General features: G+C 43.3%; 1 protein-coding gene across 2 annotated transcripts in view; it reads right to left on the reverse strand.

Annotated features, from left to right (window-relative positions):
• The window catches only part of Polr1a (RNA polymerase I subunit A), a 71,846-nt gene that overhangs the window by 38,328 nt on the left and 18,734 nt on the right, over positions 1-14,784 (reverse strand). For both annotated transcript variants that reach the window (XM_013151514.3, XM_063229666.1), the window contains exons 10-14: positions 13,301-13,471; positions 13,060-13,182; positions 10,976-11,206; positions 6,605-6,859; positions 2,596-2,787 (exon numbers count right to left, since the gene is read on the reverse strand). In XM_013151514.3, coding sequence (XP_013006968.2) covers positions 2,596-2,787; positions 6,605-6,859; positions 10,976-11,206; positions 13,060-13,182; positions 13,301-13,471 — 972 coding nt within the window. The remainder of the gene's footprint in view (positions 1-2,595; positions 2,788-6,604; positions 6,860-10,975; positions 11,207-13,059; positions 13,183-13,300; positions 13,472-14,784) is intronic.

Consider the following 14,784-nt stretch of genomic DNA (forward strand, 5'->3'; position numbering starts at 1 on the left):
TGCTTAAGTTTTATTGGTCTTGTTCTCTACTGTTTTGTTCAACTTTATAATATCTAATGAAATAGACAATTCTTTTTAAGGAAACAAGAGACATTATGGTAACCATTGTTGATAACCTTGTACTCTGTTCTACACCATGTGCTATGTTTATCCTTGGTTTTGACTGACAGCTTTGTTTTGCCATATTTGACTTTATTCTCTCCCCCCCAAAAAAGTAATAAGAACTAAAGAGTAATAAAACCCAAAATGTGTACATTTTGTTGTAAAAAAGAGAAGGGAAAAAAGTGCTCTAAAACATACAACAGCAAGTGTGTTTAGGGGTGTTAAATAGCTGACCATATTAATGTTTTTGGTTGGATTATTGAACACAACTGTTTGCAGTCTCACTGTTTGAATGTCCACTTTGTATGCTTTGATACTATGACTTGAGCAACTATCTCTAAGATGATAATATGTAATCTATTAACTGGTGATTTCTTACTGTTTTTTTTTTGTAGTTCTGTATCACTTGTACCCTTACACCGCTTTGTTTTGTTTTGTTTTTTTCTCTTTTTCCTTTTAAATAAAATTTAAAAAAAGAAAAAGAAAAAAAAAAAACATTCAGCCACTATAAACCATCATATAGTAGCTTTTATTTAGATCATTTCTGGATATATTATATGTTCTTGGCCACTATTTGGTTATTTTGAACATCCTACTTTCTACTTAAAGTACTGTTAAATTCTAGATATTTAACGTAATATTTATAATCTGTTAACTTTCTAGATAACTTGAAATGGCTTATGAAATAAACACATATACATTGGGATAAAAGTAGACAAATATAAACAGCAACCTAAGTCACGAGTGGCAAACTAGTCACTGTGTTCTTCCTTGCATGGATGGCCTGCCCTCAAACTATAGGGTATATTTCTTTTCCTCTGTAGAGCCTGTTTCTTTTCCTACCTTTAATACAACTTTGATACCATTAAAAAAAAAATCAAAACATGAATAGTCCTCTATCTACATTTGGGTCCATTTTGTTACTGTAATAAAATATTGTTCCACAGGCTGGCAGTTTATAAAGAACAGAAATTTATTTTTTTCTAGTTTTGGTGGCTGAAGTCCAGACTTTGAGTGGGAACAATGCAGGTGGTACCTTCCTGCTGCATAATTCCACGGTGGAAGTATATAAACTCAATCTTTTCTAACTGCTTCTTAATGGGCCTACTTATTTCCCCCTTATGCTTTTCTTTTTCTGAGTGCTGGGATCAAACTGATACATGCTAGGCAAGTACTCTACACTCTTAGCTATAACCCAGCCCAAGGTCTCACTTCAGCGTGGATTAAGTTTCCAACATATGAACTCGGGGAAACCCATTCAAACCACAGCAATCTATTAAAGTGAAATTTAGCTAAACATCTAAAATTTTATAAACAAAGTAAAACTCTTTGTAAAGTAACAAAACAAAACAAAAAACAAGCAAAAACCTCAAAAACTGTCTCATAAAGAAACTCTTAACACTAGGCCTAGATGCCTTCATTGCTAAATTCTGGCAAACATTTAGGGAAAAAATAATACCCATATTATACAAATTCTTTAAAGAAAATCGAAATAGGGGAAATACTTCTCAACTCATTCTAATATGTGATGCCCTGATAAAACAAAACATATCACAAGAAAACTATAGACCAACATCCTTCAGGAACTCAAATACAAAACCATTCAAAACAGACATTAGCAAATAGAATTCAAAAACAAAAACCAATGAGCAGATTAAGATTTATCCTACAATAAATCTTAACAATTCAAAACCAGTCAAATCCCAGGTCTACAGATTTTAAAAACTGCAGTTCTGAAAAGACTTTAGAGCTGATCAACTTGAACTCCTGTTACTATAGATGAGGAACTGAGATTCACATAGCTAACTAGAAACTGACCCTTAAGGCTGAACTTGAAGGCTGGCCACAGCAGAACAACATATTCTGTTGTATTTCATTATCTGATTACCAAGTAACTCCTATTTGGTTACTCTGAGCAAGTACAGCATCAGAATTTGGGAGTTGAAAAAGTCTGGTTTGAACCCCAATTCTGTCTCCAATAGCTTTGGGTATCTAGTTTAACTTTTCTAAGTCTCAGTATTACTGTTTGATTAAATCAGATAAAGTATTCAGTGTATTCAGCAAAGCACTTGGTGTATCCCAGCAAACATTACTACTCCTATTAGGTACCACATTTCAATTATGAGTGATTCTATTTATGAATATAAACATCAAGTTTATATTACAAGCAAAGAACAGAAACCATGCAACCTATTACTCTAGTAGACCCTTCCTTGAAGCTACACAGACCTAGGGACTCCAAATAAAGGGAAAGTCAGATTCTGTGTGTGGGTATGTGTCCGTGTGTGTACTGGAGAGTGAACCCAGGGCCTTCACTCTAAGCTGTAGCCCTGCACTCTCCTGCTTTTTCAAATTTTGAAACAAGGTCTTGCGAAGTCACCAAGTTTCCCACACTTGCAATCTTGCGGCATTAGCCTCCCAGACAACTCTTCAATTAGCAGCTCACTTCCCTTTTTTATGGACACCAGCTCTTTTCTTTTACTTCCTAATTACCTGCTTTCCTGTCCACAGTGGAAAAGGCTTCAGGATGGCAGGAGGAAAGAGCTTCACGCGCCCCACTTTGTCCGTGAGTCCTCGGTACACGAGCTCCATATACTGCTCCCGGTTGAAAAAGCAACCTCGAATTGTCATGTTTGCACCTGAAACCATGTGGTCTTGGATCAGTCCTGCCAACGGTTGCCCATCCTACAAATCAAAACACACAAGAAAAGAAAAAAAGGACAGACTTTAAGTCACACTTTAATTCCTAATCATCTGCCTGGAAGCCACCTTTCAGCAAGAGCCTTCCCATATATCCCGTATTGTCCCATGCATACCCACACCAGGCCCTTTCTTGGAAACAAACTGCCTCCCAAATCGCGTGACCGGGTCACCACTGGCTTCTACTTTTGCCACTTGCCCACTGTCCTGGGTCTAACTGCTTTACACTCATCGAGCTCCCTAAGTCTTCTCTGCTTAGTCCCATCTGGTTCCAGTTACTTCTGCAGATTTTTGGCATTTATGCATAAATTTGGTCTGGCTGCTGTTAGCTGTGTTCTTGTTTTTATACTTTGGTTTTACGCTTTAGTGTTTTTCACACATCTCTGGCCTGGTTCTCCTGTAAATCAGTCATCCATTCAACAAATATTTATTGAAAGCCTTCTCTATGCTTAGGCACTGGGAAGACCTTTCTGCTGAAGATGAGCCAAACAGTAAACACATGATTAGATAAACACAAGCACAAAGCACTTTAAATGCTGACAAGAAAATCACAGGCTGGGCCATAAAATAAACTGGCAAGGTGGTGGTCAGGATAGGTCTGAGGGGCAACAGCACAGCTGGGGCCCGAGGGGTGACCTGGAGTCAGCCAGCTCAGGGAGGGAGGGGTTGGGCACAGCTTCTTGGACTGAGCTATCAGGGGACCTTGATGCTCATGACTGTGGAAGGAAAGAATGTCCACTATTAGTATCTCTTCACAATACTGCATGTGTGCCTTCCAAAAGACTCTTATCTACTGAATGCCAAAACAAAGGGTTTTACAAAAACTCGATTTGGCGGACACATTCATTTCATATGACATTTTCATGGCCTTTGTGATTCCCAGAATCTTGGGCCTTTTCTGTCAAGTCTGTGCTCATGGCAACCACAGGCACACTGAAGCAAAAATAACTGGATCACTGACCTTCTGGAAGAGGCAGTCTTGCAAACTTTTTTCTAAGTTTATAGGAATTTGAGAAAAACCTGGGCATAGATCAAAGATTGTCATCCTTGATTATTTGTTAAATACTAGCCAATACTATGGCCGTGTCTCATAACTAAGGCTAAAGGAACTCACAAAAGCAGCCATGGAGAAGTGGCAGGAATTTAGCCATGTGTCAATTCAAATGGTCAAATACACAGCAATGGTCTAATACATGGCTCTATGTAAACTCAAAGATAATTGTTATAGATGGGCACAAAGATAGAAGACACGATCAGATGGCACACCTTCGTATGAAGGTTCTAAATTATTAATAAAACTCAAAAAAATTATATTCTACGTTTTGTTCCAAAGACAGTCTGTTTTGCTTGCGGGAAAAATCTAAACCAGTATTATGCATTTGATTCATCCCACAGTCTTCAGAGGCAGATACAATTTTTTCTCCCTTTGTTTTCTTCCTTTAAAGAGCATAATGACCAGTTATATGATATATTCAGCACTTTCTGTGTCCAGATTCTCCCATGACTAGAAAACCAATTAAAGGGCTAAACTGCTTTCAATGCAATAACTATGAATTCCAGGGACGAATGTGGATTGAAGCAATTATTAGGGGTCTACTTATAATTCTCAATTTCCTAAATTATGTTTCGGGGTATAAAAAAAAAAATCTCTGAATCAAAATTCCTAAAAAATTGTCAGCTATCCTATTTCACTTAATGTTACAGTGAAATGACATTAAAATTAATGTTTTCTGTCAGAATGTTTAGAGAATATTTGTGTCTTGAATTCTCTAGCTAAGTAGAAGTTAGGAAACTATGTCTCAAGCTTTATTTAAAAACTTTCCACAAAGCATCAGTTCTCAATCAGTGCAACAAACATAAGGGGGAAAATTCTCAAGGAAATATAAATGAAAACATGTTTTCTTAGAAAAGAAATAGCTACAGTTCACCTCATACTGTAGGTGATAAACCCAAAACTTTACTTGCTATATATAGCCAACAATAAAATACACTTTAATCTGGTATCATAGTTAAGGAAGAGAATTCAGAAATGGAGAACAAATAGAAATAAAGCTACAAAAATACAAATGACCAAAATACCCAGTGTGATTGTGTCCCTGCATTTGACCCCCAGGACCACAGGCCTTGCTGAGGTAGGTGGTGGATTCTACTGGCACCACTCCTACTGCTGTTATTATTAATATAAAAAGCTGAAAAGCCAATTTTCACAGTAGCAAAATTATTTTTTCTAATTCCCAAGTGATCTTGTGGGTCTGTAACTCTTTCTTTCTGCTTCTTAATCCTTACATAGTTAACAGACCACTAAGATGGATAGAGAAGGGGCAGTTCTACTCAAACTGGCTCCTGCCTGGAGCTACAGTGGAGCATCTGGTGTGAAAGGTCCTGGTGGGACTTTGGGCTCCTGCCTAACACCCTGGTGGCAGGTGGCTAACGGGGGCAAAGAAGTTCCAAGGAGTACGGGGTGTTAATTGGCATTGAACATCTGAGAAGCCCCCAGTGCTCCCTGGGTGCGGAGCTATCAATCTCTGCAGCAGATCCAACTCCAGGAGGATTTTTTAATTGTGAAATGAGGACATTAACAGCACCTACCTCTAAGAACTGTGGACAAGGTAAAATGAGAAATATCTGAAGTTTTTAACGCGCTGCCTGGCACTGAAACACTGCTTGGTAAAAAACCATGGGTTTATATCATTACTCCTTGTTCTTTCAGATACCATGGCAATTCAAATGAATTATGTGTTAACTGTGAGGCACTATAATGTAAATAGCTGAAACCTGAAAAGACACAGGACAGTGGTGACAAACCTAAGCTATGCATGCCATGGTGGGCTATTTGTATGACTGGGAATTCTAAAAAGTCAGCCATCCCTGGCCTGGCACCTTCGGGCAAGTGGTGAAGGCTCATTAGGGACTGGGACATTTTCCACCCTTTCTCCTGCAGCCTGGCCCTTTTCCTGCTCAGCCCTCCATGAGTACAGGTCAGCTGGGGCCCCTGGAGCAAGGCAGCTGGCCAGGTGAGGCGGAAGGAAGTCACACTCTTCCTGAGTGTTGGTTTGAACTGCAGTGACTACATGGAGCTGCTGGAGAAAGAAAAAAAGGATGTAAAAAGGACGCCCTTCATAGCCTAAGGTGTTGGCTCTGGCCCTGTGGAGTTAAGTTACCTCCTAAAACTCATGCTTGTCAGAACTCAAAGGACCAAAGTCAAATGGGATTATTTTGGATGCTAATATCGGCCAGGTGCCAATCAGTTATATAATCCACATGTAAGTCTGCAACACAAACCTCACGCAGAACTTGACTTTCTGGGATGGCCATCACAATTTTCCTCCTGACTTAAAATTTTAAGACACAGAAAGACAGAAACATTTCCCTGACTTTTAGGCAACTAGAGGGTTTAACACTTACCTGGAAGAAATTAGGACCCTCAGATCCATGTGCCCCTTGCTTTGGCACTGCCCAGTAACCTCAGGAGCTGTTGAAGGCTTGTGTTCAAGGTGCCAAGACATACTGCAATGACCATGGCAGGGCTTCAAGATCAGATCTATTTTTTTTTTTTTTTTTTTGTCTTTTTCCTTTTTATCGGTACCGGGGATTGAACTCACGACTGCCTGCTTACAAGGCAGGCGCTTATGCTGCTGAGCTAAATCCCCAGCCCCGATTTTTTGTTTTTCGAGATAGGTTCTCACTACATTGCTCTAGCTGGGTTTACTCTGTAGTCTACGCTGGCCTCAAACTCACAGCAATCCTCTCGCCTCCGCATCCTGAGTGCTAGGCATGTACCCCCATGCCTATTCAGACCTACCTTGGGAACAAGGTACTGCTGATCAGTGCAGGCCAAAACATAGGCCTCTGCCCGGCCCAGCTCACTCTGGGGGAAATGGGCATTCATCTCGTCTCCATCGAAGTCAGCGTTGTAGGCCTTGCAGTTGGCATAGTGCAGCCGTAGGACTTTTTCTTCAGGCAGGATACGGGCAAGATGGGCCTGGATGGAAGGTCTGTGCAGGGTGGGTTGTCGGTTTAGCAGGAGAATGTCCCCATTCTTCACGTGGCGGCACACCTGGGGCCAGAGTGGAGAGCAGGTGGATGATCAGCGGGAGTCCCAGTATTACTTCTGAAGGCTCACTGAACCGTGGCCAGACTGGGTTCTGCTCATCTCATGTCCTAATCAACTAAATGCCAGGGGATTTTTAGATTGCAGTAAAACCTTAGAAATCTCTGGGAAATGCTTCCCAAGCCCCTATGGTCCGGGACCTATCTACAGAGCCCCAATCCTCACTCTGGCCTCAGGTACAAGGAACAGAGAAGGTCACAGGTCTCTGTCTAGTAATTACTGTCTGCATCAGAGATGCAGAGAGGCCTTGATTCTTCTGAGAATTAGCCTTAAGAATGAAATGGAAACAATTTCTGGAGAGCTGAACACCTGTGTGTAACCACAAAGCCCTTGGGTTTGAAAGAACTTGGCAGAAACAGCAAATTTTCCCATGGCCACACGTGAGCAGGTAATTCTAAATATCAAGTCCGTGTTTCAGAAATAATTAGACTATGTTCACATAGCACAGCCAGAGTAGAAAACATGCTCCCTGAAAATACTCCTATGCATTTCAAAAATTTGTAAGAAGTATAAACTGCAATTGTACTTTGGAAAGTAGTTTGAAAATATCCATTGGATCATCTGAAACACATTTCCTTTTTAGCTTTCCAGGAGGGGGGAAAGCACTAGAGCAAGATTTTATGAATATATGTTTATGCAGCAGTATTTATAGTAGCAAAAAGTAGAAATAACCTGATTACCTTACAGAAGGGGCAATACATCAGTATATCTATACTACAGAATATTATACAATGATGAACAGGTTAATAAGTTAACTATATACATGTCTGAAATAATAATAAATTATTGTAGCAAAGAAAAAGAAATTCAAGCCAGGCAGGACGGTGCATGCCTGTGACTCCTGTACTCTGGAGGCTAAGGAAGAAAGATGATGAAAAGTTACAGGTCAGCCAGGGGCTACACATACTGAGTTCAAGGTCAGCCAGGACCACAAAGTGAGACCCCATCCCCCTACCGCCAATCTAGGTGATATGTAAGGAGATAGGATAAGCAACTTAAAATCCATCTCAACTCTGTAAGTGGAAAAAAAGAGCTTGGGTCCTTAAGCTAATACTGCAATCTCTGGAGCACAGGCCCATGAGAAAATAGTAAGGCCCCTTAAGTTTTATACATCTCAGTATTGTTCCTCTTAAAAACGAACATAAATTTCTATGAAAGTTTTAAAAAAATCTTCAATTATTTTTAAAGAAAAAAAGGGATAAGCTAATTTTGGGGGGGGGGGGGAAACCCAGAAGTTACAGATAAACTAAAAGAATAAGAGAAAAAAATACAAAAAAATCACAAGTTACTTTACCCTTCAAAGACAATCACTGTCCACTTTTTCCCCTAACAAATCTGCAGTCAGTCACATCCTGACAGAACACCTCTTCAATGAAGCTGTTACCATAGGTTTGTTAAGCCTCTTCCCATCTCATATAAACATCGGGCTTCCTATGTAATGAAGCTAGTAACACTTCAAGTTTTTGTTATTTTGTTTTTTCAGTAATAGAGATTGAACCCAAAGCCTTGCTGATTTTATGCAAGCACCTACAACTGAACTACATCCACAGCCTTTTCATTTATTTAAAGGCACAGTCTGGCTGCAAATTTGCAATCCTCCTGCCTCATCCTCTCCATCGCTGGGATTACAGATGTGTGCCGCTCACCTCAAACATGTTGACAGCACCTCCTTCCCTAGCAGCTCAAAAGAATTACTGAGACTTAGTGATATTTTATCCCACCCCAAATATCCTCTAAGCTACAGGATTAGCATAAGCAACATTTGACTCCAAATCTAGTATCTTCTTACAGCTGGGCTAAAAGTTCCTTCCAGTGTTTATTTCTTAAATAAAGGCAGTCTGAAAAACACCTACTATGGAGTCTTTTTATTCTCTAAGGAAGTCAAACCCACCCCATCTCTAAATTGCATGTTTCCAAGGAGACCTAACTCTGAGGATTCCCATGAGCATGTGTCCCTGCCTAGGACACTGGCTGCTGCCTGCGTCACACAGCCGAAAGTTTTCTTTCTTTAGCCTCTCAGGGGAGAAGCTGCCCAGACCTGTGGCCCAGGCCCAAAATCCCAGGCTGGGCCTAGGATCTGAGCCTAGCAAATTCACAACATGCTCCAGCATAAGCAAATTCATCACAGCTGAGAAGGTACACAGACCAGTCTGGCAGGCACCAGCCAATCCAAACAGAAGCCCTGGAGCACAGGGCTTTCCCCTTGCCAACCCAAACCCAAGGTCCTTCCTTTTTCTTGTCTCTAAATAAATGCCACAGTGAAAATTAGCGTGCCCTAGTGCCTAGGTCAGAGTTTCCAGAACCAGGCCTGGGGCAGCTGCTGGGCAGGGAAATGAGCAGAGGCTGTCCCAGCCATTTCCTGTCTTCTTTACAAGGCCCAGGGGAGGAGCCAGAGGTTTCCCACCGCACAGGGGAATAGGACCTTTGGCCAACCTCCCTGCAACCCGTCTCATCTGGAATCACCCTGACCGAAACTCAATTTCTTCTTCCTAGTCACTACCTCCTAGCACTTCAGCCCTATCCTGATCTATATGCAACAAATTGACCAAAGTCTTCAAAAATAACAAAAAGTGGAAGCACCTATGTTAATTCATTACATGTCGAAGCATCTTATACAATGCCACTAGATTTTGGAAAACGAAATTAGCTGCTTTGCATCGCCAGATCCTGACGTGAGGATCACTTCTTCTTTTTAGAAGTCCTTCCTATCTTTGCCTCTCAGTCACTGTCATCAGGTCCAACACAGCCCTTCACACCTCACTGGAGCTCAGGATGCCTCTTACCTTGGGCTGCCGTGCAGAGAACAGCCTGTCCTTGAATTCCTGGAATTTAGGGACTCTAGGGCTGAGAGGTGGGTGCACACACAGTGATGACATAACACAATGAAGGCCACAAACCACAGAGAGATGAGGGTGCACACTAAGGAGAGGGTGGCAGACCCAGTCTTCAGATTACCCATTTTTATTTGTAAATAAAGTTTTATTGGCACACAATTCCCATTTGCCTACACATGCTTTCACATGACACCAAAGAGCTGAGTAGTTACAACAGGGTCCCTATCTGGCCAGAATGCCTGAAGTATTTACTACCTGACCATAGGGGAAGGACAACTTTGCTGAGACCTGAAGGAACAGTGATGCTAGCTGTGGGGGTTGGGGAAGAAGCAAGCATCCCAAGCGTGGGAAGAACTAAAAACCAAAACCAAAGGGAGAATGAGCTCACTGATAGGGACTGGTAAATGAAGAACTTGAAGGCTGGGTTGAGAGGATATGGGGGTTTTGAAATTATTGGGGTGTGAGGATGAAGCACAGGCCCAAGGGAACTTAGGTTAAGGGTGCAAGGGGCAGAGGCCAGCTCGGGAGAGGAGGCTGCCTCCCTGCCTGCTCGGAACAGCAGGGACCAGTGGGTTCCACAACAAGGTCAAGGGTGTCTCATTTCCTCTGTTCCTCCAAAGCTCCTTCGAGGCTGTTGGAGACTCTGTATAGCTTGAACCCATTACTAAAGAAGAGCTACTTAGTCAGCGGACACAATAGGTCAGCAAACAAGGAGAGATCTCAGAGCTGCACAGAGGTAGGAAAACACACTCAGTCACCTCTTGCCTCTGGGTAGTCACTGCTAAATTACACTCAAATCCATTTCACTGTGATGATGTCTGCTCCAGTTAGAGGGATTCTGCTAGTTCCCCTTAGTGGGCATGCACGCTATTATGGGACATAGCCACAAATGCTGTCATGTGTTGATCTCAGGCCCTTAGCAACACAGCTAATCAGTCATGTACTTTTTCTAGAGAAACTTACAAAAAGTTTCATAACACGGCCCTAAGAGCAGGAGTTCACAACCACCTAAACTGAAGCATTAGTTAGAATTTCCAGGTATTGCCTATCACTGGCACCACGTATCACCTTCAGAAACACTAACTCATCTGAGGAGTGGGAGCATGGTAAAACTCACAAGCTCTTAGGATGCTGCCTCTTTTGATCTGAGAACCACCCTTTGAGTGGCAGCACTGAGGAACCATACAGCAGCTGCCTGGGCCCCCGACCCGACCTGTCTGCTACTCACAATTTTTGTCCCCTGGGGCTTAGGTGCCCCTGTGGCTGGTGTCAGGAGCTGTTTGGCCACTGCTTCGCGCTGGGCTATGTCCCCGGTGCTCAGGGCTGTGCGGCTGCCATCCTCGTTGATGACCATGGAGGCTCCGGGGTGTACATTTGGGCCATTGATGACTGCCTGCCTCAGTTCCTGGACGTTCCAGGGGGTCACTGGCTGAGGGTAGGTCAGTTTTGTGGCAAACACCTACAAGTGAGGAGTGCATATAGACATTTAGGGTGGCCACAAAAAGATTACAGGGATCCAAAATCTGAGTCAACAGGATGCATGACTTTTTTTTCTATCAAGTTGTCTGCCTGAGGATGAAGGCCCTTTGGTTAGTAATGTAACACCCAGCAGTCAGGCTAAGCATCTGAAGTGTTGTGGTTAATGCATTGGCCTTTTTTTAAAAACTCATTCTAAAACATCATCCTTTCCTTCCAAGTCAGTAAGTTCAAAGGCCCCAAAGAAGGGAACACAGTGTGGGACATGTGTTTAGGACAGGTGGTCATACCTGTCGTCAAACACTACCAACCACTTTCCTTCCCATGCTAGCAGACATCGCTGGCTGATTATGGCAACCACCTTGAGCCCAAATGTGGTATCAGAAGCCCTTCCCTTAAGAATTCTGGCAGCCACTGCCATCGAGGTGCTGCCCAGAGATGAAACAGATTTGTAATTCTGGTATCTAAGAAAGTGCAGTGTAGTCAGTTGAAGGAAGGCCTACAACACTCTCCAAGAAAAATGAGTCCCCTGGTTAAGATTCTAAGCTACTGAATACTGTAAACCCCTCTGATGCCTCAAAAGTACATGCAAACCCATCAAAGGCTTCAGAAAGTCCTCCATGAAGGAACATGCCCAACTTTCCACACAGCTCTATGCAATGGCAGTTTCTAAGAGGCCTCTCCCTGGCTACCGTCTTTCCCACACCTCCATTCCCGCCTATTCTAACTTTTGCTAATTCACTGACTGTCTCACAGAGTGCTGATGCACACTTGTTTGTTCACTGTCTCTACCACCGGAACATGGGTTTGTGATCTGACTCAATGCCGGGCTCAAGCTCATTGCCCAGGCTTACCTCATCTCCCGGCTCGAGAGACACATCCTACAGTTCTATATGGGAAGCATGTGCTTTGAGGGTCTAAGAGGTGGTTTCACTGGTTCTGCTTTTCCCAGCCATCCTGTGGGTAAAATCTCAAGGCTTCTGTGACCCTGAGATCTGGGGCAGGTTAGAGGCAGGCAGAGGAGGGTGACTTTAGGGGGTCTCCTCAGAGGCCAAGCCACCACCAACTGAATCCAGACTCAAGAGAAGTCTAGAAAGAATTCTTTGATGGCAGAAAGAAAGGATGCACTAAAGTTCTCTCCTGAGGCTGAGGCACCATGAAGCCAGTCAGCAGGAGCAGCCCCAAGTATCTGAGAGAGAGACTCAGAACACCACGGCTCCGCTCATTACCAGTAATCCCGAGAGAGGCTGGAGGGTGGTGTGGGAGGAAATGAGACTCACAGAGGGAATTAAACCATCTTCGCAATATTGACCTCAAGGCCCATTAAGGGAGAAGCTGCTTGAAGGGCTGCTGCTAATGAACACCACAGCCTGAACTGCAGGGGGAGGAAAGGAAGCTGGCTCACCAAGGGAACACTAATGGGGGAGCTGGGAGACGGGCAGTGCCCAACGACACGCACGCACCTCCGCTCTGGGGCAACTCTCTAACCCTTTAGCCTGCCAGGTAACTAAGGTCACATGTTCCTGCCCAGCTCCTGTCCTTGGTCACATACTCAACTGAATGAGGGAGATTTAAAGACTAAGCTGAGCGGGGCAGGGAGATAGGCAGAGGTGTGAAACAGAATCTCCCGTGTGTAGGTGTCAAGGCCCGGCGCGGAGAGCTACACCATGCTGCAGCCCAAGCAGCTCCCTCTTGGGCTCTTCCTGTGTGAGGAAGGGGCAGAAGCTATCTAACATCCCAGCCACTCCCACAGACCGCACACCCAGTCATCAGCCCTCTCTGGCACTCTCCTCCACAGCCCACAGGCAGCAAACGAGCCCCTCTGCAAACACGCACCATGGGAATCCCGATTTCATTGGTGTTGATGTACATGTCCGGGCAAATGACCGAGCGGGCCGCATAGTCTACTCGCTTCCCCATCATGTGCTTTCGAAACAGGCCTTCTTTCTTCTCCAGGATCTGTATGGGGCAAAAAGATCCACACAAAACATTTTTTAGAGGCTCAGTTACGTTTACTGTTTTAATACAGGTTTATTATTCACCCTCTGTGACAATGCAGAACCAATGTACTGCTCACCTGTCTAATGCCAGGGAACTTTTCCATCATTAGTTTGTCCATCTCACTATCGAACACAATATTAACGTGGCTCTGAAGGCGAATCCAAATGTTGTAAAGTTTGTCTGTGAGAGACTGGCCTGGAAGCATACTTAAAAACGACCGATCCACAGCAACTAAAGGGTCTTTTTGCTGGAAAAATAAAACCAAGAAAACAGGTTGGCAGGAAAAAAAAAAAATCCAAACATTCTGTCTTGGTTCCCTTGCTAGCTCTGATAAAAAATGAGCCCTGAATCTGACAGATCAGATGGATGGCAAAGTGCTAATAAATAAGTCATGTAAGTATGTGCCAATGAGACAGCAGGCCCATTACATGTATACCAGCCTATCTCTTTTTGGAGGTCAAATGAACTCAAAATTTATAAGCAGCCTCCTTTCTTAAGACACAGCTCAAGTCCGCTACTATTTAGGACCCACACTTTACTTCTGAAGCTCTGACATCCTGCCAGATAACCAAATCTCATCTGGAATTTCAGTTTTACTTATGGTTTTAGAAAAACTTGACCCAACTTACTTACAAAAATGTAGAACAATTTTTTCAAAGGACAAATGTCTGCTATATGTCATCAATTATGATGTGGGACCCAGGTGGTCTATGTCAAGTTACCTGCTGATCCCCAAGCCTGAGTAACCATTTAATATTTCTGCCCCAACCCCGTCTTTGCTTCTCTCCCCACCTGCCTAGGGAGAGAAATAGAGGGCTTAGCCTGCTGTAAAGCGCCACCTACTGGCTCCATCTGACCTAGGAAACAGCTGTCCCATGTCCTCCAGGGTTTGTCACCTGAGAAAAGAAACCTACCAATGTGTTGAAGGTGACAGAGACCAGAGACAACATTGTTTGTTTATTCACAGACCAAGCTGCCCTTTTTCTAACCAAGAATGGAGACAGCTATTTCTATCTGCAACCAGAGTATCATTGGGCTGGGAAGGGTCTCGGCGACCTGAGCAAGTTTTCTGAGTACCCAATTCGTCTTTATATTCCAAAGTACAAAGACCCACTAAAGCAAGTCCAGAGAAAGCTTAGTTTTCTGAGTGGCTAGCATCAGTATGCATGCAACAGATTCCCACATATGCTGTGAGGGTAGTCCAATTCGGAGGGAAGACTGTACGACAGATCCAATCCTATTTTGATATCCCTTGAAAATAGAGGCGAATCTTTGTGGAAAAAAAGAATCACTAAAGACCTAGCACAGGACTACAGAACTGAAGAGGTTCAGCGGTCAGGTGAGACAGTTTTATCCTGGGAAATTTCCACATTACAACATTGCTTTCCGAGCCCCAATGTCAGAGACTTCACAGAACCCAAAACAAAGCCAGCTGATGTGAGTTCTAGCCTTGTGACTGATGGTACATGTTCTTACAGCCCAGAGGAAGTCAGGCTATTTCTTTTCAGAGCTGCTAGCTGCTGGTGGCGGAGCAGCTTCCATGTGAGACATCACCATAAG

This window comes from Cavia porcellus, unplaced genomic scaffold (assembly GCF_034190915.1).
Source record: "Cavia porcellus strain 051 isolate PalLab524CR breed Dunkin Hartley unplaced genomic scaffold, mCavPor4.1 scaffold_18, whole genome shotgun sequence".
Taxonomy (NCBI): Eukaryota; Metazoa; Chordata; class Mammalia; order Rodentia; family Caviidae; genus Cavia; species Cavia porcellus.